Below are 25,572 nucleotides of genomic sequence, written 5' to 3'. Positions count from 1 at the left end.
CAGCGGGGGAACAACAATGTCTGCTTTCAGGTCCTGCATGTGTTCTCCAGTGTCAGGATGGGGAACACTGGGGCCAGGACACGCGGTTCTGGGCTGGTCACTATGGAGCTGGTGTGACCAATTCCAGTGCGGTCATGCGGGCCCAGCTGTCTTAGTCAAGGGCTGTTCTTGCAAAACAACCTGACCGGTGCCTTCCAGGTCCTGGGACCATTGGCCAGGGCTTCTCATTAACAAAGGGCAAGTACCTCCTCAGCATTCTGGGTACTCCAGGATCCATTAGAGGATCCTGCTGGGCCCTCTCTTCAGGTTCTGGAAATTACTAGAAGATAATTCTTTCCTCAGAGCTACCTACTACTGTTACAGCGCAGTCCTTGCCCTGTTGGTGAGCACAGAGGAAGGCTGGTCTTAGGGCTCTTTGCCTTCCCCGTGACTACCCTCCGATTAGCCCCAGTCCCCTCTGCCCTGTCTCCTCTCCTTTCTGCTTTCAGGGGCTTTGTCAGTCCCTTTAGAAAAAGCCTCTCATCTCAAGTTGAATCTTTTCTTTGTGGCTGGGAAAATTCCAGCCACCATGGGTGGTAAGCTTCCCCTCTCGCAGCTTCAAGACTGGGACCAGGTCTTGCAGGTGAAAGTCAACCAGTTCAAAAAATGTTTGGAGACCTTCAGGGACCCCTGTGATTGTATGGTGTATAACATTTTTATTTTGAAATTTTCCACAAACATTGAGATAATAATACATCAGCAACAACTATCTGCCAATCATATGTAATTTATTATTTTGCCAAAATGTAAATATGAAAGTATATCTTAATGATGTACTTTGTTCGTATCTATCCTTCCTAGGTTTTACTTATGGTGTTAAAAATTAAGTTGCCTGACTGTAAGTAGGAAAGGGTACCATGTTTTTATAGAAGGTGCCAGAAACCAGTTGAACTTAAATATAGATGATGTGGTCACAGAGCATCATGGATAAACCGCTTCATTTCGCTCTGAAGAAACTGCTGGCCCCAGCTGTTTGATGAAAAGCTGTATCTGTTTTCTTCTTATAATTGTATTCATTTTGAAAGAAAAGCAATAGTAAGTTTTAGCTGTATTTTTAGCCCTTTAAGATGGATAGTGTCTGGTTTATGCATCACACAAAATGAAAACAAAGGTGTACAAGCTAGAGAAGTTTGTTCTGACATTTCTGAGCCAGTTTGGTGACTTGCTTGCTGGTTGTCTGACATGTACAGGATGGGCCGTTGTGGGAATGGTGGTTCTGGGAACCCACACTAGAAGGATGGCCACCATGCACTGCTTTTATCAGATTTGTTCAGTACCTAGTCTCTCATGCCTGGCAAAATAAGTCAAACTAGATCTGTGGGTTATACCTTGTGCCGTTTAAGAAACACTGTCTTGTGCCAGTTTCTCAGTGATGTGAAGATTGGTGTGATTTATATGATCTCAGAGCCGCTCAGGAGCAAGTCTGCTTTCTTTTTTTGCTCTCAAGTGGAGTGATTGCAGTATCATCATTTTTAAACCTAACCCGTTATCCAAAGGTGACGTCAACCCCTTGAGTCCTAAATAGTCTTCTGAGGCTTGCCAGTTTCTCACCATCAGCTCCAAAGGCCTGATAACAGCTGTGCCACCAGGCCCCTGTTGATTGTGCTTGCCACACTCTGCTTGGCAGCAAAAATGGAAGACTTTCACGTCAGAGTAGGAAATCCAGCCTTGTCTTTTATCTGCCTTATCCCATTGTGTATAGTTGATTGGTCTGCTTCCTTAGTCGTCAAGTTGTAAGGGTGTAGTCAAGAAATCTTCAGGATGTGAGTTTCTCTTATTGCTGGAATGGTCTTACAGGTTCCTTTTTCACAGCTGTGCCATTACTTCATCAAGAACTCTTTTCATTGCGGGTAAATTACAACAGTTGAAAAAGGACTCAGGTCTTTGAAGCAGCAAGGATAGTTGTAAAAAAGAACATTCTAAAATAATGGCCATATATTAGTCATGTTCTTCTCAAAATGAAAATATTTGAAGTTCTCATACTTGGATGGAAAACACTACGAAGTTTTGCTTTGCCTTCTTTGTATAAAGACAATAAAAGTTGTCATTTATGGAAATAATGCCTTTTAAGATCTTAGTGAAGAAGAGAAAATTTATCTGAAGAAGAAAGAAAATGTGGCAGGCTCTCCTGATGAGGTTGTCAGATGGTGTCCCTCTTCTGAGGGGTCTGGGCTGCCACTGTTGAGCCTGGTGGGGGTCGCCTTGCCATTTTGTTCTGGCTATCGGTTACTGATCTTTGGGCACTGAGGTTACTGTTTCCCAGTCAGAACACCCTGGGCTAGGATTGCCTGGGCCTGCTCTCTCATCTTTGCCAGGTCTGGACCAGGAGCACGAAGGTGGTGCTTGCTGTGGGTGTGAGCTGTGAGCGTTTGTGGTCCGCTTGCCCAGAAACTCTGCCCGAAAGCTGAGATTAGCTGAAGTGGCTTCCTTCTGAGTTTCTTCCCTGCCCCTCCACTCTGTTCTTAAAAAGTTTTGACCTTCATCTGTCTTTGTCATTGCTCCTAATGATTCAAACTCAAGGTCATTTACTTCTTCTGTAGTTAAATTCAGTTCATGAGACAGGCCTTGATCAACTATGTGTAAGTCCCTCTGCTGTATTGTGAGAAATAGGTAAACATGGTGTGGTTTCTTTATTCAAAGAAATTATAGCCTCATGCAGAAGGACTTGTACGTAAATGTCAGAGGATTAATTTGACTCCAAGAAATGGAGTCCTACTTGAGCTAATTTAAATAAAAGTAGAAATTAATATAAGAAACTGGTGGTTTTCTTAAAACCCAGGAAAGGAAGTGGAGGCAGGCCTCATGAGGATCTCAGAACCAACAAGGTGGCAGAAGAATCACAGCCTTTCTCTTGACGATCCTGACAAGTCCAGCCACCACCTGGTATCTTTTCTGTCCCACTTTCTGCACATGAGCTCTGTGACTATGTCGCTCTGCACCATAGCCGCCTACCTGCTCAAAAGCGCACATGGCCACAAAATGGCGCTGCCAGTCCCCTGCAGGTCACACACTGAAGCCTAGGTAATGATACAGAAATTCTAGGGTAGAAAATCTTACTGGTCTAGCCTGAGACAGTTATTTGCCCTGATCAGTAATTTTAACCAGAAGCAGTGGTCCAAGGTTGCACGGCCCACTGCCTGGTCAGCAGGGACCGTGGGACTTGAGTCTCTGGGAATGAGCATGGATAAAGCAGACAGATTGAATGGCCCGTCTCTTTACTGTAGCTGTAGTATGAAGCAGAATGTTGTAAGTTCTTCCATAGGAATAAAGTAGTTTTCTGTAAGTCCAGAGGGCATGAGTGAAGGGAGAAATCCAGGATTGTTTCTGGGAGAACGGAAGCCTCTTTGCTGAAAGATCACTTGGACGGAGAGTCTGGAGTGAACAGGAGGGGACGGGACTGAAAGCAAACAGTCATAACGGGCTATTGTATTAGCACAGAGGAGATGGGGAGAATCCGAAGTAAATGAATTGCAGTGAAGGAAGCAAAAGGGATGAAAAGATTCAGGGAGGATGAGGAAGGTGAATTCTCCCAGAGATGATGACCAATTAGAAATGGGGCATGAATAAGAAGGACAGAACCTCGGGTGAACTTGCAGGCCTCTGACTTGAGTGCTGGGGAGACACAATGGCGTTTCATCCTTATGCACTGTGAGTGGCCTCAGCTCCTACCTTTCCCTTCTCTTATGCCTCATCGTTTGCCATTTCCCAAGCTGACTGTGTGTGTTCATAGCTCCAGACGTTTGCACACTATGTTTGCTTTCCCAGCCTTGGGTTTCTCTTCTCCCTGCTGTTTATTTTGTAAAATACTCAACTTTTAAACTTAACTCCCTTGTCCACTTGAAAAATATTCCCTGAGTCCTCCCTCCTGGGTGCTCTCATAGTTTGTAATACTACCATTATTGTAGCTCTGGCCTGTTTGCCTTGTAATTGCTTGTACAAGTCATCTACTTGGCCCTGAGTTCTTATAGGACGTGGATACTCAGTGAACGTTTGCTGCCTGGTTAGATGGCCTTAAGGAGGCCATCCATCTTGGTGTCCCTTTCCACGGAAACCTTGCTTCTCTGGCAGCCTTAGTGGCACTTTGGTGCCTCCCACTAAGGGGAGAACAAAGACTATTACAGTCCCAGAGACCTTTGGTTGTTAGAAAGTTAGTTTTCATCTTGTTCTTAGCACTGTCATGAGAGATCTCAGTTCAGCCTTGTTACCTCTGTACATCCTATCTGCCACATTTGTGTGACTCTTAGTCCTGTAATGCCAGCAGAAACCTAAAGGTAATCTGTTCTTAATGAACCCTTGCTGGCTTTTAGGGATCACTACTGTTTGTTAGACATACAACATATTTAGTACAAAGCTCTTGTTCGGGATACTTAAAAAGCCACATTGACTTCCTCGCTGGAATGACTTGTAATTATGTAATCAGATTTATGGTTTTCAGAGCTTCCCAACCCTCTTAAATCATGTTTCCCTTTAGAAACTCTTACAGTGGAATTCATGCCTATATTTTCTGAGACCTTTGTGAAATCTGCCATCCTGAAGTACAGTGTACAGTCACAGCCTTCCGCTTCCAGGATGTCATGAGCATAGAGAGATCATAGTCACTTTCTCCTAGATTTGTCATGGTTTCTTCTTGAATATTGTAGGATAATTCCCGAAGAAAATGGGAAAGTTTTATAGGAGCTACTGTAGGGAACGTGATAGTGTGTCTTGGCAACACTTTAGACTAACTGAAGTTACATAATGTGAATTGATCTGGAGCAGATAGACATAGTATTTACTCTAGCAAACTTTGGTAGCTTTAAGGGATGGGGAGGAGGAAAAATAAATAGGCCAGTGCAAGTCTAGCAGTATTGAGAAATTTTGAGTTGAACATGGGATTGTCTAATGAGAGCAAAGGAGAACAGTTTCCACTGGAGAGAGTGACTGGGTGAGATGAAGAGAAGGGAAGTTCTGATTGATGAGGCTTGTGGTGGAGGAGGAAGTGGTTGGTCGGTGTGGGGGTGGGGAATGTTGTCTGTTCTGGTATCTTCATCTCCTAGCTTTGACCTGTCAGATGCCAGTTACTGACTGATCGAAGCAAATACTGTGCTTTTACCACGCCATTCAGTTTTGGTAGATGCTGAATTTCTTATGAGATAGTTATGAATTGGGGAGGTGGTCATTAAATTATATTAAGTAGTATTTAGTAGGAAAATGAGATAGTAACTAGGTTGGTAGAAAAAACTGACAGGAGAAAATGAGTTTTATTGAGGCATAGCCTATAAGATTAGCAAATTGAAAAATAGCTCTCTCCACTCTTTCCCTCATTGCAAAAGGAATATTCCATCTTATAAGGGTCTGACCCTTATCTGAAGACTGTCCTGTAGAAGAGGCTGAGTTGTAAGAAACTTAGACTTTATAAGTCCTTTTTTTTTTTAAAGATTTTATTTATTTATCAGAGAGGGGGGGTGGAGAGAGCGAGCACAGGCAGACAGAATGGCAGACAGATGCAGAGGGAGAAGCAGGCTCCCTGCTGAGCAAGGACTCAATCCCAGGATGCTGGGATCATGACCTGAGCCAAAGGCAGCTGCTTAACCAACTGAGCCACCCAGGTGTCCCTTTATAAGTCCTTTTTAAAGGGTATGGCTTTCACTGGCTGATGGACAAACAGCAAATCAGGCTGAGGAGGGGGCTCTTTTTTTGTGACTGTTGGGCTCCACCTGGTGGCCTCTAAGGATCAGCTTTGGGAAAAGCTCCATCTTCAACATTGAGAGCATTCTGGTCACAGCAGAGCAAAAATCAGAGGGATGGAGGAGAATGGTCCTGAGCTAGGCTTCGGTTACCAAACTGTTGTTTCCCTTGTGCTGTGGGCAGTCATGAACACTTCCTCCCTGGCTGTCAGCTTCATCCACAAATTCTCGTGCATCTTCTTGAAAATGCTATCTCAAAGTATGAGAGACCCGAGCTACCATCAGCCTTCTCTTATACTCCTTAAAGGCTTTCGTCCTCCTTTTTTGCTCCCTTCACATTGACATTTGGATCTGTCTTCAGGGCCTTCCCTAAAATCATGCAGTATCTTTGAGCCTTTTTTCTTTTCCACATGCTGCTGTTTTCACTGATCTGCCCACTTTCCCTGACATCCCCATTCCTTACTTGCTGCTTCCTGCTAGGTTATGATAATGAGGCAGAAAGAAGGAAAATAACATGTTCTGTCCTCCTCATTATGGAAAATAATATATAACATATGCAGCCAAAGGCATGTTGTATTTGCCACACTTATTCTTTGCTGTGTGATGTTAACACAACTTCTGGGCCCCAGGAGCAGTTGGTGATGGATTGCCCTCCTCATGCAGCTTCTGCAGGGTCTGATACCACTGCAGCTGTTCACGTGCAGTTTCCAGCATGGACCAGTATGCATGAGAGCATTTATTTGAGTGCTAATCACTACAAGAATGTATGTCTGTCCTCCTGTGGATGGCCTCATTTTAAGTCTAAAACTGTAAGAATATGTGGTGGAAACAGGAGAATGAGTGGTTGAGAACACTAATGTTGACTGTTAAGTGTTCTGTTTTCTTAAGGCAAAGAGGCCAACTTGAGGGACTTTCTTATAATCATTTCTTGTATCTGTAGCTGGTTGCTTCCTTCAATAAGTTTTTCACTTGTATATTACTTGGACCTAATGCATATTCATATAAAATATTTATAAGCACACAAACATACATACATATGTATGTTTGTGTGCTTATACACACAACCCCTACCTATTAACTATAAGAAGTTAAGAATGTTGTTTCATCACTGTTCCCATTGATTCTACAGTAGGACCCAGTTGTAATGTCATTTATTGTGAATGGGAATGGTGTTTGTGGAGGAACTCTGGTGAGTGAGAAATATTGAGGTGGTAATCCTTACAAATTCTCTAATAAGGAATGCTCTCTATCTCAAAACTATTTATTGTATTATCAAAATTAGAAAAAAAATTAACTTTTTTGGAATCATATTATATATTTACTATTAAAATTCTTTAAAATAGGTACCACTGAAAGTAAAAAAAACTTCTAGAATTTCACCCCAGAAACAATCACTATTAAGGGTTTGATGTATATTTGTCTAAAACACTGTTTTTTAAATATTTGCTAACATTCATTGCAAAATAAATTTCCCAGATAAAAGTGTAACACTTATGTAATTTTTGAATATTGATAATAAAACCAACCCACGAACTCACCACCTAGATTAAGAATTAGATTGCAATATTGTTAAAGCGCCCTGTGTTTCTCTCTAGCCTGACCGCTAGTTTTTCCCCAGGAGGTAACCACTTTCTCAAACATGCTAATCAAAACATGTTTTTCTTTATACTTTATCTGTATTTATTATCCCTAAAAGTATTAGTTTTGCTTGTTTTCAACCTTACAAAGAATACCATGCTACATATATTCTTCTGTGACTTGTTTTTTTCATTTAAAATTGCTTCTAAAATATATATTTTATTATTTATATTTTTCATTCATTTTAATTCATAATATTTCCATCTCCTGAAATATACCACAATTTATTTATCTAGATGGATATTTGGGTTGAACCAAGGTTTTGCTATTAGAAATAATGCTCCTATGAACATTCCAGAGCTTACTAACTAAAGTTTCTCTAGACTCTACTTAAGGGAAAAATCAATGCGTCCATGTGAAGCTTTACAACTTTATTGTTTTTAAAGATTTTATTTATTTATTTAACAGAGATAGAGAGGTCATAAGTAGATGGAGAGGCAGGCAGAGACAGAAAGAGAGAGAGAGAGAGAGAGAAAAGCAGGCTCCCTGCTGAGTAGAGAGCCCAAAGCAAGACTTGATCCCAGGACCCTGAGATCATGACCTGAGCCGAAGACAGAGGCTTAACCCACTGAGCCACCCAGGCGCCCCAGGCTTTACAACTTTATAGCCAAACCACTTTGCACAGTGGCTGGCTGTGCCTATTTTTAGTCCTACTGGTAGTATGTGAGAGCTTCTGTAGCTTCACATTCTTAGCAACACTGGGTATAGTTAGACTCTTCCATTTTTGCCATTCAAGTGGGTGTAAAATAGTATATGTGACCATAATTTATATTTTCCCAATTACTAATGAGATTGAGCATCTTTTCATATGTTTATGGTCATTATGTTTTCTAGAAAATGTTTTTATAAATTTTACATTTTATTTCACAGTCAAGTTTTTGTTTAGGTAAATTTTCAGAAATTGCTAAATGATACAGAGACTTCCTATATACCTTTAGCCGGCTGCTCCTTATGTTAACATCTTACATTACCATAGAATATTTATGAAAACCAAGAGATTAACCTTGATATGATACTATTAAGTAAAAGTATAGAACTTATTGAGATCTTACAAGTTTTTCCACTAATACCCTCTTTTTATTTGAGAAACTGATCTGGAGTCTTACATTTCAGTTAGTTGTCACATTGTAGTTGTTCCAGTTTGTGACAATTTGCCAGCCTTGTCTTTCATGACCTTGGAACTTTCGAGGAGTGCTGGTCAGTGATTTTGAAAATGTTTCTCAACTTGGTTTTGTCTAACATTCTCTCATGATTAGATTCAGATTAGGCATTACTGGGAAGGATACCACAGAGGCAATGTGCGTCATATCAGGAAGTATATGATGTCACTTTGTATTACTTGTGATGTTAACCTTGATCACTTGGCTGAGGAAGTACCTGCCAGAATTCCTAACTTAACTGTTTTCCCCTTATAATTACTAGATTTGGAGGAAGTTTTTTTAGGTTACCCAGTTATTCTGTTTCTGCTTAAACTTTCACCCCCTCATTTTAACATTCATTTTTTTATTGGGCTGTTACTTGATTTTTTGGAGTTAAAAAAGTATTCTAGGAAGTAATCTTTTTAGCAGTTACTGGTAGGGAAAATATCCTCTCTGCAGTTTATGACTTGTTTTTTTATGTTACTAATGTTAACTTATGAAGAACAGGCATTTTACGTTGTATTTTCTAACTTTTTGACACTAGCATGTAGAATTACAATGAACTTTTGTATATTAATCCTGTATCCAGCCATCTTGCTAAATTCCCTTATTAATTTTAATACTTTGGACAGAGTTTTCTTTAGATTTTCCATGTGGAAAACCACATCATTGGTAAGTAACAACAAATTATTTCTTCCATTCTAATCCCTATAACTTTTATTTCTTTTTCTTATCTTCCTAAACTGGCAACTCACAATTGAAGAGAAGATATTTTCTCCACTGATAAGTGATGAAAGTTCAATTTTGAATGAAAGTGATAGTAGCAGGCCTTTTTTTCCCCTGGTATTTTTGAAATGCTAATATTAGTAATTTTGCTAATGTGGCAACTAGTTTTCAAAGGATCTGGATACCTAAATACATGTCTTTGGGTTTTACTTGTTTGTTTTTACTGTCTTCGATTTTCTTAATTTTCCTTTGGAGTTTCAAGGAGGAATTGTATGCCCTTTTTCCAGGCCCCAAAGCATTAGTTCATTTATTCACTACACCATCATGTTTTGGGCACCTAAGATGAACAAGTGTCAGTGTAAGATACGGAAATAATGTTTCTTTTCTTTAGGGTGATCCTCTTCATCTGTTGATAGAGAAGAGGAGATGTACCTAAAGCAATATGACACAGCTAGAAAGTAGCATGGGCCAGAAAGGACATAAAACCAAAGGACAGTGATAGCACTGAGGAAAGAGATCTACTCTGGAGGACAGGATGACTTCCTGGCCTTGCTGTTATATTCATGAAGGTGAAATGAACGTGGTACATGTTTTATGGGCCTACTTCAGTATGGAAGCCATAAAGGGGAGTGCCTTTCAGATAGAAATATATTGCTTAAGGAAGGAGATACTTACAGTATTTTTAAGCTCTGGAACCAATAGTACCTTGTCAATGTGTAGTGGATACTTGCAAGATATATGATGTGAGCAGTGCTGAGATTTTATTTTTGGTAATAAGAGTGTTACATTTTTTATTGCAGAGTGAAGGATGGGAAAGAGAATCTTGTTTCTCACAGAAGATATTTTTAAGTATTTTATATTAGTTAGGATGCTTTTGACACCAGGTGATGGAAAACCCTGACCCAAAGTGATTTAAATTTAAATAAGGGAACATAATATTTTACATAGGTGGAAATCCAGAGGTTTTGCAGGTTCTGGGACTCAGTGACTTAAGGATGTTGGCCTTGGCTGTCTTCAGTGATCTGAAGTAGTAGAATCTCTATGGTAGTGAACGTGGCAGCCAGTACGGTCAAACTACATGCTTTCTTGATCACATCCAGCAAGGAAGGGGAAAAGCCTATCCACCAACCGTGATATTGATCACAGTCTCCAGGGGAACCATACCCTGATTTTAATAGAATAATGAAGATCTACCTCTGGAGTTGAAAATGAAATGAGACCCCCATATGAAAAAGTTTAGGTGTCTGTTAGAAAGGAGGAAGGAGGGGATTAATGTTGGGCGGGCAACCAGTACTGGGCATCACAGGTTTTTATTGGATTATAATAAATGTTTCTATGTATTTGTAATTTTAAAATGTTACAATATTATAGGAAGTTTAGAAAATGGGAAAAAAGTCACTCATTATCCTTTCTAAAATAACGAACACTGTTTTTAGCTGTTCCCCTTCAAACTTTTCATAAATGTTTTTACATAGTTAAATTATATTATACTTTTGAACATTTCATGTTTTTGTTTTATGTCAGTATTTTTATGATGCTACATTTTCCAATTATTTTTCTGAAGTGAATAATAAACAAATGAACAAAAATGCTATGATTCAGTTTATCATTTACCTTTTAGTGAAATCTAGATTATTTCTTTTACTCCTTTGATTCATTTTTTTCCATCTTATTTTATTTTATTTCTTTTCAGTGTTCCAGCATTCATTATTTATGCACCACTCCCAGTGCTCCATGCAATATGTGCCCTCCATAATTCACTTTATTTTTAGAACATTTTCAGATTCATAGAAAAATTATTAAGATGGTACAGAAATTTCTTATATACCCCAGACCTAGTTTCCCCCCTATTATTAATATATTAGTATGGTACATTTGTTATAGTTAATGAACTTTAATGTTATTAACTTTAACGTTTAATGAATTTTTAAAATTATTAACTGAGGTCCATACCTTTTTTCAGAAATCCTTGATTTTTAAAAACTGAATGTCCTTTTTCTGTTCCAGGATACCTATACATTTAGCTGTTGTCATGTCTCCTTAAGATTTCTTGCTGTGAACTTCAAAGTTATTTTTGAAAGACATATTTTAATGCGGAGTAGCCTGATGTGTGGTATTTAAGAGAATCAGCCAGACATTTTGATGCAACATTGAGTCATAGCTGCCCAAAAGGAAGCAGCCATCTTTTATGATAATGATGAGAAGACAGAAACTTAGAAAGCTATAATATTTGAACTATAAGATATGAAAGAGAAAATTACTTTCAGTATTCATCTTAAGTAAAACTTACACCAAAATTTAAAAAATGAAAGCAACTGAGGGTTTAGAGGGGAGGGGGTAGGGAATGGGTTAACCTGGTAATGGGTATTAAGGAGGTCACCTATTGCATGGAGCTCTGGGTATTATACGCAAACAGCGAATCATGGAACACCACAACAAAAACCAATGATGGACTGTATGGTGACTAACATAACATAATAAAAAAATTTTTTTTAAATGAAAGCAAACCTTTCTGTAAGATAGACAATGTATGAGTCCGTTCCCTGGTAGGTTTTGTTTTTGTTTAGATCCCAGGGTATTCTGATTTTTAGGGTAATGGCAGAATTTATGAGTAAATAGACAGCATGAGAGTCTTTCTGGGACATCTAAAGCCCCAAATGCCTAAGCTGTTTCAGCATGCTGACCTGTTAGATTTTTGTCTCCTGCAGGCTGTGCTCAATTGTATCTCCAATGAAAATCTATAATAAATTTATTTAAATAAGGTACTTGAGAAATGTTCTCTGGAACTTAGTAAAATAAATGTTAATTACTACTAATAGAAACTTGGAGACATTGGTGACATTTGTAAGTCATAACCAAAATATAATTTTATGAGCCATATTGTAATTTTAGTAAACAAAACACGATTCTTCCGATTCAGAATATAGCCTAGTGAAAACTTGTGCCAGAACAAAAAGCACCAATAAAACAAAAGGGTTTTTTTTTCATTAAATTTCAGTAAAGGTCCATTCAATGACTGATATGACTTGTTTAGACAATTAATATTAGGCCCATCTTCACCTGCCTACTTTTGTCATCCTTCCTTCAAACCTTCCCTTCCCCACAGAGGTGGATTCAGGACTCAGCACTAGGTGTCTTTTTTGGAGAAATTTCTCCATCTCTGGGAGGCCATAGTTCTTCATCTAGTAGTTTTCTGGAAAAGGTTTATGAAAACTGCATTCTGTTCATTCATTCTTGCATTTAGAAATCCTTCATCTACGAAATCCAGTAATGTCACTAGACTGTGTTTCAGTGGTGTTTTTCTGTATTAAATTTCCTGAGACATGGCATATATGCCCTTTCTTAGAGTATAAAATTTCTTTTATTTCGGGAAAGTTGTCTTAGTATCTTTGAAATGTTTTCTATTCCATGTATCTAGTTCCTTCCTTCAGGAATACCAGTTATGCTAAAGTTGGATCTCTTTCATCTGCCTTTCATATCTGTCTGTTTTCTCTGTAATTAAAAATTCTTTTTACTTTTCAATTTCAATTCTCTCAACTTCTGTCAAGCTATATCTTGATGAACCTTATTTTTTTTTTAGTCAGTTTTTCATTAGTTACCTCCTGTATGACCTTCATTTTTGTAGTGGGTTTATTTTTTTTTTCTACTTATTTCCTAGGTCTGAAGCACTAGTTTTTATTTTCTTTGTGAAATTAAATTTTTTTTATTCTGCACCTGCATCTTTACTTTGACTTCTTTCCTTATAGTGGTGATACAGCCCATGAATATCTTTGGTCAAGATAGTAATTTCTGTAGCCACATACTTACAGAGTATTTTTTTATCCTTCTGCAATTTCTTTTCCTTGTTTCTTTCTTCCTTTCAACATTCAGTATTTTCTTGTTTAATAGAATGTCCAGAATATTGCCTTTCCATCTTTAAGTAATGAGGTCTTCCCAGATTTTAGTATTCTGTTTTAAAAGTTGGATATTATAAAATGCCTTTTGTTCAAATGTTTAGGCCCTTTTCTACTTCAGGCATAAGATATCATTTTTGGCCACTCTGATGTCACCAAGTAAGAATAGGGTGGCCAGTGTGCTTTAACTCTACCTTACAAAAACTGGTATTGATGCTATCACCACATAGAAGAATATGTTTCTTTTCATGCTAGTGTCATTCTTTAAAACCTCTATATGATCTTCGTCATTGTGTATACTTCTCCCAGAAACTATGGATGCTATTTGATTTTATGTATAATTAATTATTTTATGTGATTTTTAAGTACTGTAGGGGAGAATCTTATGCAGTTTTGTTTTACAGGTAAAAAATGGTCATATATTGGCAATTTCATGTCTCAACATAATCTACAATTAATCTCTCTATATTATTACTTACACTTTTGAATCTTTTACTTCCAAGTCATCCCTCAGCTGGCTTGAATTGCAAATATTTTTTTTTAGGAAATGGGCAGTATACATTGTGCCTTGTTATATTAGTTGGGATTCTTGGAGTCTTAGCTTCAAATTCAGAAGAATCATGACTATATCTCCAGAGATATTAAAATCTCTCAGTTGTAGTGGTGAGTATTATTCTAAGTGGGTCTTAAATATGATACTGAAAGGCCCAACTCCTCCCTTGTGCTCTTGGTTCCCAGACCACATGCTCAGCTTTAGGATATTAAGAGCAACTTTGTATCCTAAAGGATAGCCCTCCAACCTTAAAATGTGTTGCCTCCCAATTTAGTTCATTGGTACAATATTACATCACTCTAATCAGAGAATTCAGTGGGCTTTGCTACTTCTATAAGATGAAATCCTCAATTATGGTGTTGAGAATATAACATAATAGCTTAAAAGATAATTTGGTACATCTATGGACTGTGTTTCTGTAAGCAAGGTGGGTGGTGCAAATGAAGGTAGCAAACCCCAACCCAGAGTTAATGTTTCTTTTAATGGAGAGAAATGATTGCCCTCTGCATCATAGATGGGCTCAGCAAGTTCAGTCTGCTATCAAGTTGGTGCTGACTGGTTCTGAGTCAGAGCTGGCTCAGAGCTGGTAGCTGCTGCCAGCAAGCTGGCATCCTGCAGGTGTGGTCATCAGGTCATTATTAGTGAGAGGAAGTTCATGCCATGGAGCTAAGTTCCTGCTACTTTGTACTTTGTTCATAGTACCAGTGAGCAAGCACAGTGGTGGTTGGGGAGGGAGGTTGGTTGACATGCTCGACAGATCATCCTACCTCCACCGTGGAAGTCCTTTGCTGAGCACAAGGAGTCATCCTCTGGGCTCATTTCAGTAGACCCATTTCATGCACATGTCTCTTCCCAGATGTCCTTGTCACCAGTACTCCAATCTTTCTTCTTTCAGGTCCCTATCTGTCTGGCTAAACTTATAGCAACTGCCCATCAGGCCATGTTTCTTCAGCTAAAGTAGACCATGGATATATTGCTTGAAGTTCTGCTCTCAGGGTGGAAGTTTCTTTTTTTCAGAGACCACCGTAGAATGGATATAACCCTATCATAGTCCATTTAGGATTCATGACAGTGGAAAGTCAGTTGGAACTAGGCATTCAAGGTCCTCAGACCTTTCTGCATCCTCCTATATAGTAGAGAGAGAGAGAGAAAGAGTGAAGAGAGAAAGAAAGAGTCTGGTTCTCTGAGTCTTATTCTTTCTGATTAGTACCTCCACTTTTCACATCAGAGATTTAGTGAGATCCTGAATTCAATGATGTGATGATTTATTGCCCTTTAAACTCCTCCCCACCCCTCAGCTTATCCTGGCAGCTGCAAGAGATTCAAAATATGTGTGTGATGCATTTAGGAAGTCCCTGAGTTTTCAGCTTAGCCTGGAATCAGGAATTTAGAGACTGAGCATATAATTCTTTTTTTCCATCCCTCTTTCAGGTTCTCTAGACGTCTCTCTTTCTGTGAGCTGTTTAATATCTTTTCAGTAAATTCCTTTTTCAACCAGTTAGTTTCTTGTGCTTTGAACGAAGAACGCAGAGAGTTAAAGACATAGGTATTAGAAGATGAATGTAGGAAACAGAACCTTGGGAAGCTATGAAAATAATAGATGGGTTGGAAATAACTCAGGTTCCATTTATTTCCAAAATGTCCTTCAGATCTCGGAGGCAGTAACAACAGGTTTCTTAAATCTTCAATGGAAAAACTTCATTCTAGTGTGCACAGGTAATAATATAGTCGTTTCAAAAATTATCATTTTAAAAAATAATGAGGCTTGAGTCTTTGAACTGTCTGGACTTTTTTTTTTTTTTAAAGATTTTTTCTTTATTTATCTGACAGAGATCACAAGTAGGCAGAGAGGCAGGCAGAGAGAGAGGAGGAAGCAGGCTCCCCGCAGCGCAGAGAGCCCGATGTGGGGCTCGATCCCAGGACCCTGGGATCATGACCTGAGCCGAAGGCAGAGGCTTAACCCACCGAGCCACCCAGGTGCCCCTGTCTGGACTTTTTTTTAAGATTTTATTTATTATTTATTTGATAGAGAGAGCATGAGCACATAACTAGGCAGAGCTGCAGGCAGAGGCAGAAGGAGAAGCAGACTCCCTGCTGAGCAGGGAGCCCAACATGGGACTTGATCCTGGGACTCCAGGATCATGACCTGAGCCGAAGGCAGGTGCTTAACCAACTGAGCCACCCAGGTGCACCTTTTTTTTTTTAGAACGTAAGCTCTCCACTCAATGTGGGGCTTAAACTCACAACTCTGAAATCAACAGTTGCTTCCCTACCAGCTGAGCCAGCCAAGAGCTCCCTGTCTAGCTTCTTGATTGCAAATAAGAGAAACTAACTCTGGTTGCAAAAGGAGTTTATCAGAAGGATATTGAAGGGCTCACAGAAACAGTAAGAGTCTTGGATGTTTAAAAAACAATGTAGATAGGAACCAAGGCAAATCTGGAGAAGCAAGGACAAGAAACCCAACCATCATCTTTCATCAGAATTAGTTTGGCCACAATGCCAATGGCTTCTACCATTGCTCTTACAGATCAACATTTGCCACTGGACATTGTTTCCACCACTGCTATCACTACAAACCACTCTAGCTACCATGAATGAATCCTGAGCGCCTCTTGTCTTTTTGTCATTCTCTCCACATTCAAAGTCATGAGTTGAGGCAGAGTCTAAGTCATACACAGGGTGCCGGCTATTGGTTTTCATAGAGTGAGAGGGGTGTTCTATAAATGCCTGGCATTATGTAGGAGGGTGGTCACTTCTGCAATGAAAATTGTAGTCCTTTGGCCCACTTACATGCAATGTAGAAGTCTTCTTTTCAATATGTATGGCTTTTCTTTCTTTTTCTTGCTTTATGATACTTACTAGGACCTCCAACCCCATGTTTAATAGTATTGGTGAGAGTTAACACCCTTGTCTTCTCCCTGGTCTGGAGGAAAGCATTTAGGTCTTTACCTTTAAGTTGTGGTATTAGCACTAGGGTTTTCCTGGGCGCCACTAATCAAATTGAGGTTGTTCCTATTCATTACTCTTTTGTTGAGAGTTTTGATTATGAATGGATGTTGAATTTTGTCCAATGCTTTTCTGCATCTGTCAAAATGATTACATGTTTTTCTCATTGTTTGCTAATATGATGAATTATATTGATTGATTTTTGAATGCTGGACCAATCTTTAAATCTTTACTTGGTCATGGTGTATTATCTTTTTTCAATATATATATACATTTGACCCTTGAACAATGCACTGACCTCTTACACAGTTGAAAATCTGTTTAACTTTTAATTGCCTCAGAATTTGCCTAGTAATAGTCTCCTGTTGATTGGAAGCCTTACCAATGACATGAACAGTCAGTTAACATGTACTTTGTATGTTATATGTATTATAGACTCTATTCCTTCAATAAAATAAGCTAGAGAAAAGAAAATGTTATTAAATAAATCATAAGGAAAGGAAAATACATTTATATTACTGTACTGTATTTATTTTTTAAAATCTGCATATAAGTGGACCCACACAGTTCAACCCCATATTGTTCAAGGGTGAATTCTGTGTGTTAATCTTACATAAGTATTTTAAGAATGTGTTCATGAGGGATATTGATCTCATGCATCCTTTCTCTGATTTTGGTTTCAAGGTAATGGTGACTTCATGAGCCTAGTTGGAAAGTGTTCCATCCTCTTCTCTATTCTGAAAGAGTTTGTATAATTGGTATTAATTATTTTCTTAAATACTTTGTGGCATTTACCAGTGAAGCTATCAGGGCCTGGAGTTTTCTTTGTGAGAAGGTTTTTATACTGTGAATTCAGTGTTTTAAACAGAATATTCACGTATTAGTTTCAGCTTGAATAATCTTAGACAGTTTGTCTTTCAGGAAGTTTATCCATTTGATCCCAGATATTGAATGTATTGCCTTAAAGTCATTTATAATTCCTTTATTATCCTTTTAATGCTTGTAGGATCTATAATGATGTGTCCTGTCTTGTTCCTGATATTGGTAATTTGGGTCTTTCCTTGTTTTTCTTGATTAGCTTCACTAGAAACTTTTCTATTTTATTCTTTTTTCAAAGAATCAGCTTTTGATTTTATTGGTTTTCTTTATGGCTATTCATTTTCTGTCCCTTAATTCTTATTTATTATTTTCTTCCTTCTGCTTACCTGAAATCTAATTTGCTCTTCTTTTTTCATTTTTTTAAGATCACTTTAATCACTAGTTTGAGACATTTCTTCTTTTCTAATATGAGCATTACATTTATTTAGAGCAGAATTTCCCTCAAAGCAATGCTTTAGCTGCTTCTCACAAATATTTATATATTGTGTTTTATTCAGTTTGAAATATTTCTGATTCTCTTTTTATTTCTCATTTAGCCTCCTGTTAGTTTAATTTCCAAATATGTATGGATCTTCCTGGTAGCTTTCTGTATTTTTTCCCCACATATTTTTGTTGCTTTTGGCTTTTTGATATGCCTTCTGGGAAAATGACACTCAGTCTGAGCCCATGTTGTATGTGAGGAGCCCACAGGCACCCCAGAGGCTACAGAACTTATGGGTAGGCAGATGTATGTGTCCACTCTGGGCTGGTTTCTCATGGCTGGCATATGAGAGGTGGGGCCAGCCCTGTTGCCACCACTACCTTGTTCCAGTAGCAAGTCTGAAGATGGGAATTTGTTAGAAGTCTGCCCATGAGGCAACCGCATCCCCAGTCTCCCTCTACCATGGTGCACCTAAGAACTCTGGCAGCCAGGCATCTACCCTTACGTAGGAAACACAGTCTTCTTCAGAGTAATCAAATGGCTCCAGAGAAAACCCAAATGCCTGAGCTAAACCCCTTTCCGGAAGAATGTCATATCTGTATTCTACACAGAACTTTGACTTATGGCCTGAATGTGGCATGCCAGGACTTAACTAGAATTGAGCACGATCAATTTTGGTATATTTATAGATGACCCATAGATGAAGAGGTATAATTGCCTTCTAAAAGGTGGAACCCTACTCAGAGCATCAGAGCTATTCTGTTAAATGCAGTCATTTACTACTTTTTTAAAAAAAAATTTATTCCTTTTCAGTGTAACAGTATTCATTGTTTTTGCACCGCACCCAGTGCTCCATGCAATCCGTGCCCTCCCTAAGACCCACCACCTGGTTCCCCCAGCCTCCCACCCCTTCAAAACCCTCAGATTGTTTTTTAGAGTCCATAGTCTCTCATGGCTCACCTCCCCTTCCAATTTCCCTCAACTCCCTTCTCCTCTCCATCTCCCCTTGTCCTCCATGCTATTTGTTATGTTCCACAAATAAGTGAAACCATATGATAATTGACTTTCTCTGCTTGACTTATTTCACTCAGCATAATCTCTTCCAGTCCCATCCATGTTGATACAAAAGTTGAGTATTCATCCTTTCTGATGGAGGCATAATACTCCATAGTGTATATAGACCACATCTTCCTTATCCATTCATCCGTTGAAGGGCATCTTGGTTCTTTCCACAGTTTGGCGACCGTGGCCATTGTTGCTATAAACATTGGGGTACACATGGCCCTTCTTTTCACTACATCTGTATCTTTGGGGTAAATACCCAGTAGTGCAATGACAGGGTCATAGGGAAGCTCTATTTTTAATTTCTTAAGGAATCTCCACACTGTTCTCTAAAGTGGGCGTACCAACTTGCATTCCCACCAACAGTGTAAGAGGGTTCCCCTTTCTCCACATCTTCACCAACACATGTTGTTTCCTGTCTTGCTAATTTTGGCCATTCTAACTGGTGTAAGGTGGTATCTCAATGTGGTTTTAATTTGAATCTCCCTGATGACTAGTGATGATGAACATTTTTTCATGTGTCTGATAGCCATTTGTATGTCTTCATTTTGTTTTGTGTGTGTTGCGTTTGAGGAGTTCTTTATAGATCCTGAATATCAACCTTTTGTCTGTACTGTCATTTGCAAATATCTTCTCCCATTCCGTGGGTTGCCTCTTTGTTTTGTTGACTGTTTCCTTTGCTGTGCAGAAGCTTTTGATCTTGATGAGATCCCCAAAATTCATTTTCGCTTTTGTTTCCTTTGCCTTTGGAGACATATCTTGAAAGAATTTGCTGTGGCTGATATCGAAGAGGTTACTGCCTATGTTCTCCTCTAGGATTCTGATGGATTCCTGTCTCACATTGAGGTCTTTTATCCATTTTGAGTTTATCTTTGTGTACGGTGTAAGGGAATGGTTGAGTTTCATTCTTCTACATATAGCTGTCCAGTTTTCCCAGCACCATTTATTGAAGAGACTGTCTTTTTTCCACTGTATATTTAACAAAATCCAGCATCCATTCCTGATTAAAACGCTTCAAAGTATAGGGATAGAGGGAACATTCCTGAACTTCACAAAATCTATCTATGAAAGACCCACAGCAAATATCTTCCTCAATAGGAAAAAAGCTTGCAGCCTTCCCGCTGAGATCAGGAACATGATGACAGGGATGCCCACTCTCACCACTCTTGTTCAACATAGTATTAGAAGTCCTAGCAATAGCAATCAGACAACAAAGAGAAATAAAAGGTATCCAAATTGGCAATGAAGAAGTCAAACTCTCTCTCTTCACAGATGACATGATTCTTTATATGGAAAACCCAAAAGACTCCACTCCCAAACTACTAGAACTCGTACAGTAATTCAGCAACGTGGCAGGATACAAAATCAATGTACAGAAATCAGTGGCTTTCTTATACACTAATGATGAAAATACAGAAAGGGAAATTAGAGAATCAATTCCATTTACTATAGCACCAAGAACCATAAGATACCTGGGAATAAACCAAAGAGGTAAAGGAACTATACTCGAGGAACTACAGAACACTCATGAAAGAAATTGAAGACACAAAAAGATGGAAGACCATTCCATGCTCTTGGATCGGAAGAATAAACATTGTTAAAATGTCTATACTGCCTAGAGCTATCTATACTTTTAATGCCATTCCGATCAAAATACCACTGGTATTTTTCAAAGAGCTGGAGCAAATAATCCTAAAATTTGTATGGAATCAGAAGAGACCCTGAATCTTTATAGAAATGTTGAAAACAAAAATAAAACTGGGGGCATCACGTTATCTGATTTCAAGCTTTACTACAAAGCTGTGATCACCAAGACAGCATGGTACTGGCATAAAAACAGACACATAGACCAGTGGAACGGAGTAGAGAGCCCAGATATGGACCCTCAACTCTACGGTCAAATAATCTTCAACAAAACAGGAAAAAATATACAGTCATTTACTTCTAATGGAGCAAATTACTTTTAATGGGCCAACACCCCAAAATGTGAATGGCAGTTTGCCAAGTGAGCAGATTGCTATTATTTTTAATTTTCTTCATGATGCATTTCTGTATTTTCTAACTTCTTACAGTGAAAATATATTAGTAGTGTGTTCAGATAAAATAGTTTAAAATATTAAGGTAAAAATTAGAATTGTGAAAAAAATATGTGTCTGATCTAATCTAGTGAGTGTGACTTGAGATATAGGTGCTGTGGGACGCCTGGGTGGCTCAGTGGGTTAAGCCTCTGCCTTCTGCTCAGGTGGTGATCTGGGGGTCCTGGGATCAAGCGCCACATTGGGCTCTCTGCTCAGTGGGGAGCCAGCTTCCCCCCTCTCTTTCTGCCTTCCTCTCTGCCTACTTGTGATCTCTCTCTCTATTAAATAAATAAATAAAATCTTTTTTTTAAAAAAGGTATAGGCACTGTGAAACTAATGATTTAAGAATTATCTCTAAAGGTGTCTGTAAGAGAAGGGATTGACAAAAGCTTTTAATAATATCAATTTGACTTTTTTTTTAAGATTTTATTCATTTATTTGGCAGACAGAGATCACAAGCAGGCAGAGAGGCAGGTGGGGGCGGTGGGGGGCAGGCTCCCCGCTGAGCAGAGAGCCTGATGCGGGGCTTGATCCCAGGACCCTGAGATCATGTCCTGAGCCGAAGGCAGAGGCATTAGCCCACTGAGCCGCCCAGGTGCCCCTCAATTTGACTTTTTCAAGAAAAACAATTGCAGGAAGCCCAAGAAAGGCCATCTGGCCCAACTCCCCACATCAGAATTCCTGAAGAAAGTTAAAATTATACTGTAGTTAGGGATCTAACAGGATAAGAGTATCATTGTCTCTTCTTTTTTTTTTTATATATAATTTTTTATTTTTTATAAACATATATTTTTATCCCCAGGGGTACAGGTCTGTGAATCACCAGGTTTACACACTTCACAGCACTCACCAAAGCACATACCCTCCCCAATGTCCATAATCCCACCCCCTTCTCCTAAACCCCCTCCCCCCAGCAACCCTCAGTTTTGTGAGTCCTGCTTACCCCTCAGCCCCCATTCACGGGTGATGGTGTTCTTGCTGGGGGAAGGACAGGAGGTTTCGAAGATTTGCTTACTACCCTCACTTTTAGAGAGGAAACGGATGCCTATGGTCTTATTTATTCACTGACATACTTGTTCCTCTCTGTCCTGTTCACAGGCAGCTGGCTAAAAGCCTTGGTCAGGCTGGTGAAATTGAGCCTGAAACAGAAGGAATACTAACAGAGTATGGTGTGGATTTCTCTGATTTCTCTTCCGAAGTTCTAGAGTGTCTCCCTCAAGGCCTGCCCTGGACAATCCCACCAGAGGAATTCAGCAAGAGAAGAGATTTAAGGTAAATGTCTGAAACTCTTTAAGAACAACATGTTTCCACCTTTCTGTCTTCTAACTTCACTTTCTTAGGGATGGACCTCAGATGTTTCCATCTTTCTACCAACTTTCAAATTCAGTTCAGTTGAGACTTAAGTGCTCTGTACCAGAGGTGGGCAAAGTATGGCCCACATGCTAAATCCAGCCCACTGCCTATTTATGGATAGCCTATGAGCTAAGCATGGTTTTTATATTTTTTAAATGACTGAAAAAAAATCAAAACAAAATAATCTTTCATGAAAATTATATGAAATTCAAATTTCAGTATCCATTAAATTGTATTGGAACACAGCCATGCTTATTTGGTTATATTTTGTTTGTGGTTGTCTTTGTGCACTGCAGCATTAGGGTTGAATAACTGCAACAGAGACCATATGGTTTGGGAAGGGCCTTGTGGCCCTTTATAGAAAAAGCCTGCTCCCATTTGTTCTTGACCATTCTAATTTCAGAAGGTACAGTTGCTGTCTCTTTTTCTCATTGTTATGTCCCCTTAGGTCTGATGGAATAACAACAATGTTATCTGGTCAGAAGTACCTTTCTTTAAATGGGCCTCTTCAGGCACAGAGCAAAGGGTTCAAAGCTTCTGTGCTTGGAGCTTCATTTTAAAGCTTTACTTTTAGGTCTGGAATTTGTTGGAAAGTACTTTTGTGGTATTTTTATAACAACATCTTCTTTGAAGATGTTTCTTCATTGTGGGATGTTAGTTCTTTTCTGATATTTCTCTTCAGAATTTGGTTTCAGTACTGGCATTCATTTTGGATGCCACATGGAGATATTTAGAACCAAGAAACTTTTCATACAACCCACTGAGGCTGTGGAAGGTTTTCCGCTAAGGTCATCCCATGTCAGAGTCTTTTCCACCACACTTGCTCACTTCATGCAGCTGAACTTATGATTCCTTCGCTCTTGGTGCCCCTTACTCCATCTAGTTCAAGAATCCTCCTTCTCTGCTCCCTCTTGCTATTCTATCTTTTTCCTTTAAGATACAAATGCTTTTTTTCTTTTCTTACCAAGGGTAGGCAAGGAAAAGGAGATGACAGTCCCCTTTCCTTCTTGTTAGTAGCTCTGGTGGACCACACGTTTATATTTGCAGTCACTTAACTCAAGTTGCTGTCCTGGCTTTCAGTAGTAACCACCACTCATGGAACTCCTGCTGGTCCGTGATCTCATCAGGGGCTTTGGGGTCTTGGGCCCAAACCACTCTATCTGAACCATCATTTTCTCATATACAAATTGAAGGGCTTGTTTTCTGAGGTCTTTCCCTAAACCTTGGAATCTATTTAAAAAAAAAATCTAGGGACACCTAGGTGGCTCAGTTGGTTAAGCAGCTGCCTTCAGCTCAGGTCATGATCCCAGTGTCCTGGGATCGAGTCCCACATCGGGCTCCTTGCTCAGCAGGGAGCCTGCTTCTCCCTCTGTCTCTGCCTGCCATTCTGTCTGCCTGTGCTCGCTCTCTCTCCCTCTCTCTCTCTGACAAATAAATAAAATCTTTAAAAACAAAAAACAAAACAAAACCTAGTAAGAATGAATGGTTGAACTTCATTGTTTGAAGTTGAAGTCAGTCTAGTCATTCCTCAGTAACTATCAACATTTGAAATGTACCTACCCTTTCACCCAAAAACTTGATTTCAAGAAACCCATCCTGCTCAAAGTGTGCAAGGATAGATGTACAAGAATGTTCATTGCTGCTCTGTTGTAAAAGTGACACTGTTCATGTCCCTCAACAAAGGGATGACTTTTTTAAAAAAATCTATTTATTTATTTGAGAGATAGAGGGTACACAGGCATGGTAGGGGAAGAGGGAGAGTCTCAATCAGACTCCCTGCTGAGTGCAGAGCCCAACTTGGGACTCAGTCCCATGACCCTGAGATTATGATCTGAGCCTACAGCAAACATCGGACACTCAATCGTCTGAGCCACCCAGGCACCCCAGCAAAGGGATGGTTAAATAACCTTGTCATACCAGCCAGGTTGCGTTCCCTGCAGCTGCCAAACAGGAACTAGATCCATGTGGACTGTCCTAAAGGGGTGGTTGTCATCTGTTGCCAAGTAAAAGAAACAGGTTTCAAAACAGCGTGAATATGAGCCTATTTTTAATAAAGCCAAAGAATATAAAAATACTGTCCAAAAGCATATACCCATGCATACATATATATGCATATACAAAAATATATATGCATAGAAAATGGTCTGGAAGGAAATACATCGAACATCGACAGTTGTGATCATGAGTGGACTTGGTAGGGTAGTAGGAGGTAGGGAGGGGCAGTATTTCACTTCATTTTATAAATTGCTCTATTTTACAAATTATTTTTTTTAAAGATTTTATTTATTTATTTGACAGTGAGAGACCACAAGTAGGCAGAGAGGCAGACAGAGAGAGAGGGGAAGCAGGCTTCCTACTGAGCAGAGAGCCCGACGCGGAGCTCAATCCCAGGACCCTGGGATCATGACCTGAGCCGAAAGCAGAGGCCTTAACCCACTGAGCCACCCAGGTGCCCCCAAATTATTTTTTAAAATAACTTTTATATCTTTTAAAAATTATACATGGGACTGTCAGAAAAGAGATGTGATTGATCTTTTTTAGCCTGATTCTTAGCCTACAGATAAATGATAAGGCATTTCAACAGTCCGCCAGCCCCGCGTGTTCTCAGTTCCACTCGGGTGGCTCCACGTTGCCTTTTTCTTTGGCCCCAGTTGCCTCTGAGTTAGACCACAGAACAGGAGGCCTTGCTCTGCAGAAGACCTCTGTTAAAATAAGCTTGTGTGTGCTGTGCAAGGATCCACAGATCCAGGGAGCTTATAGGACGAGCTGTAGTATACTGCTATGAGCATAGTATCAGTGATTTTTTTTTTATCACTTTAACCTCCTAACATGTTTTCATTGCCTATTATCGCTAGGATTATGTTTCTAAAATTCAAATCTGATTTCTTTTACTCCTTTAGCTTAAAATCTTTCAACTGTTTCCCAATACCTAAAGTAGTAATCTCTAAAGTTTTTTGAAACATGCATTCCCAATAACATTTATGTCTTTTTTTTTATAATCACAAGCATATTTACCACTTTTCTTATTTATTATGTACATTATAAATATACATAAAAGTGGAAAAATGAGAATAAAATAAATTTTGAAGATACTTTCCTTTAAAAAGGCATAGTAAGCTGTTCACATTCATAATTTTACTTTTGATGAGAGCAGTGTGATTGAAATTCATGTTTTTTTT

The 25,572-nt window shown here is 39.1% G+C and overlaps 1 protein-coding gene across 3 annotated transcripts in view; it reads left to right on the top strand.

Moving 5' to 3' along the window:
* DIS3L2 (DIS3 like 3'-5' exoribonuclease 2) overlaps positions 1–25,572 on the top strand; it is a 359,703-nt gene that overhangs the window by 169,619 nt on the left and 164,512 nt on the right. For all 3 annotated transcript variants that reach the window (XM_082690641.1, XM_082690643.1, XM_082690642.1), the window contains exon 9: positions 22,139–22,312. In XM_082690641.1, coding sequence (XP_082546767.1) covers positions 22,139–22,312 — 174 coding nt within the window. The remainder of the gene's footprint in view (positions 1–22,138; positions 22,313–25,572) is intronic.

The sequence above is a fragment of the Mustela nivalis genome (genome assembly GCF_964662115.1).
Source record: "Mustela nivalis genome assembly, chromosome: 11".
Lineage (NCBI taxonomy): Eukaryota > Metazoa > Chordata > Mammalia > Carnivora > Mustelidae > Mustela > Mustela nivalis.
The sequence above is the reverse complement of the archived record's forward strand: the minus strand, read 5'-3'. Positions and strand labels throughout refer to the sequence as shown.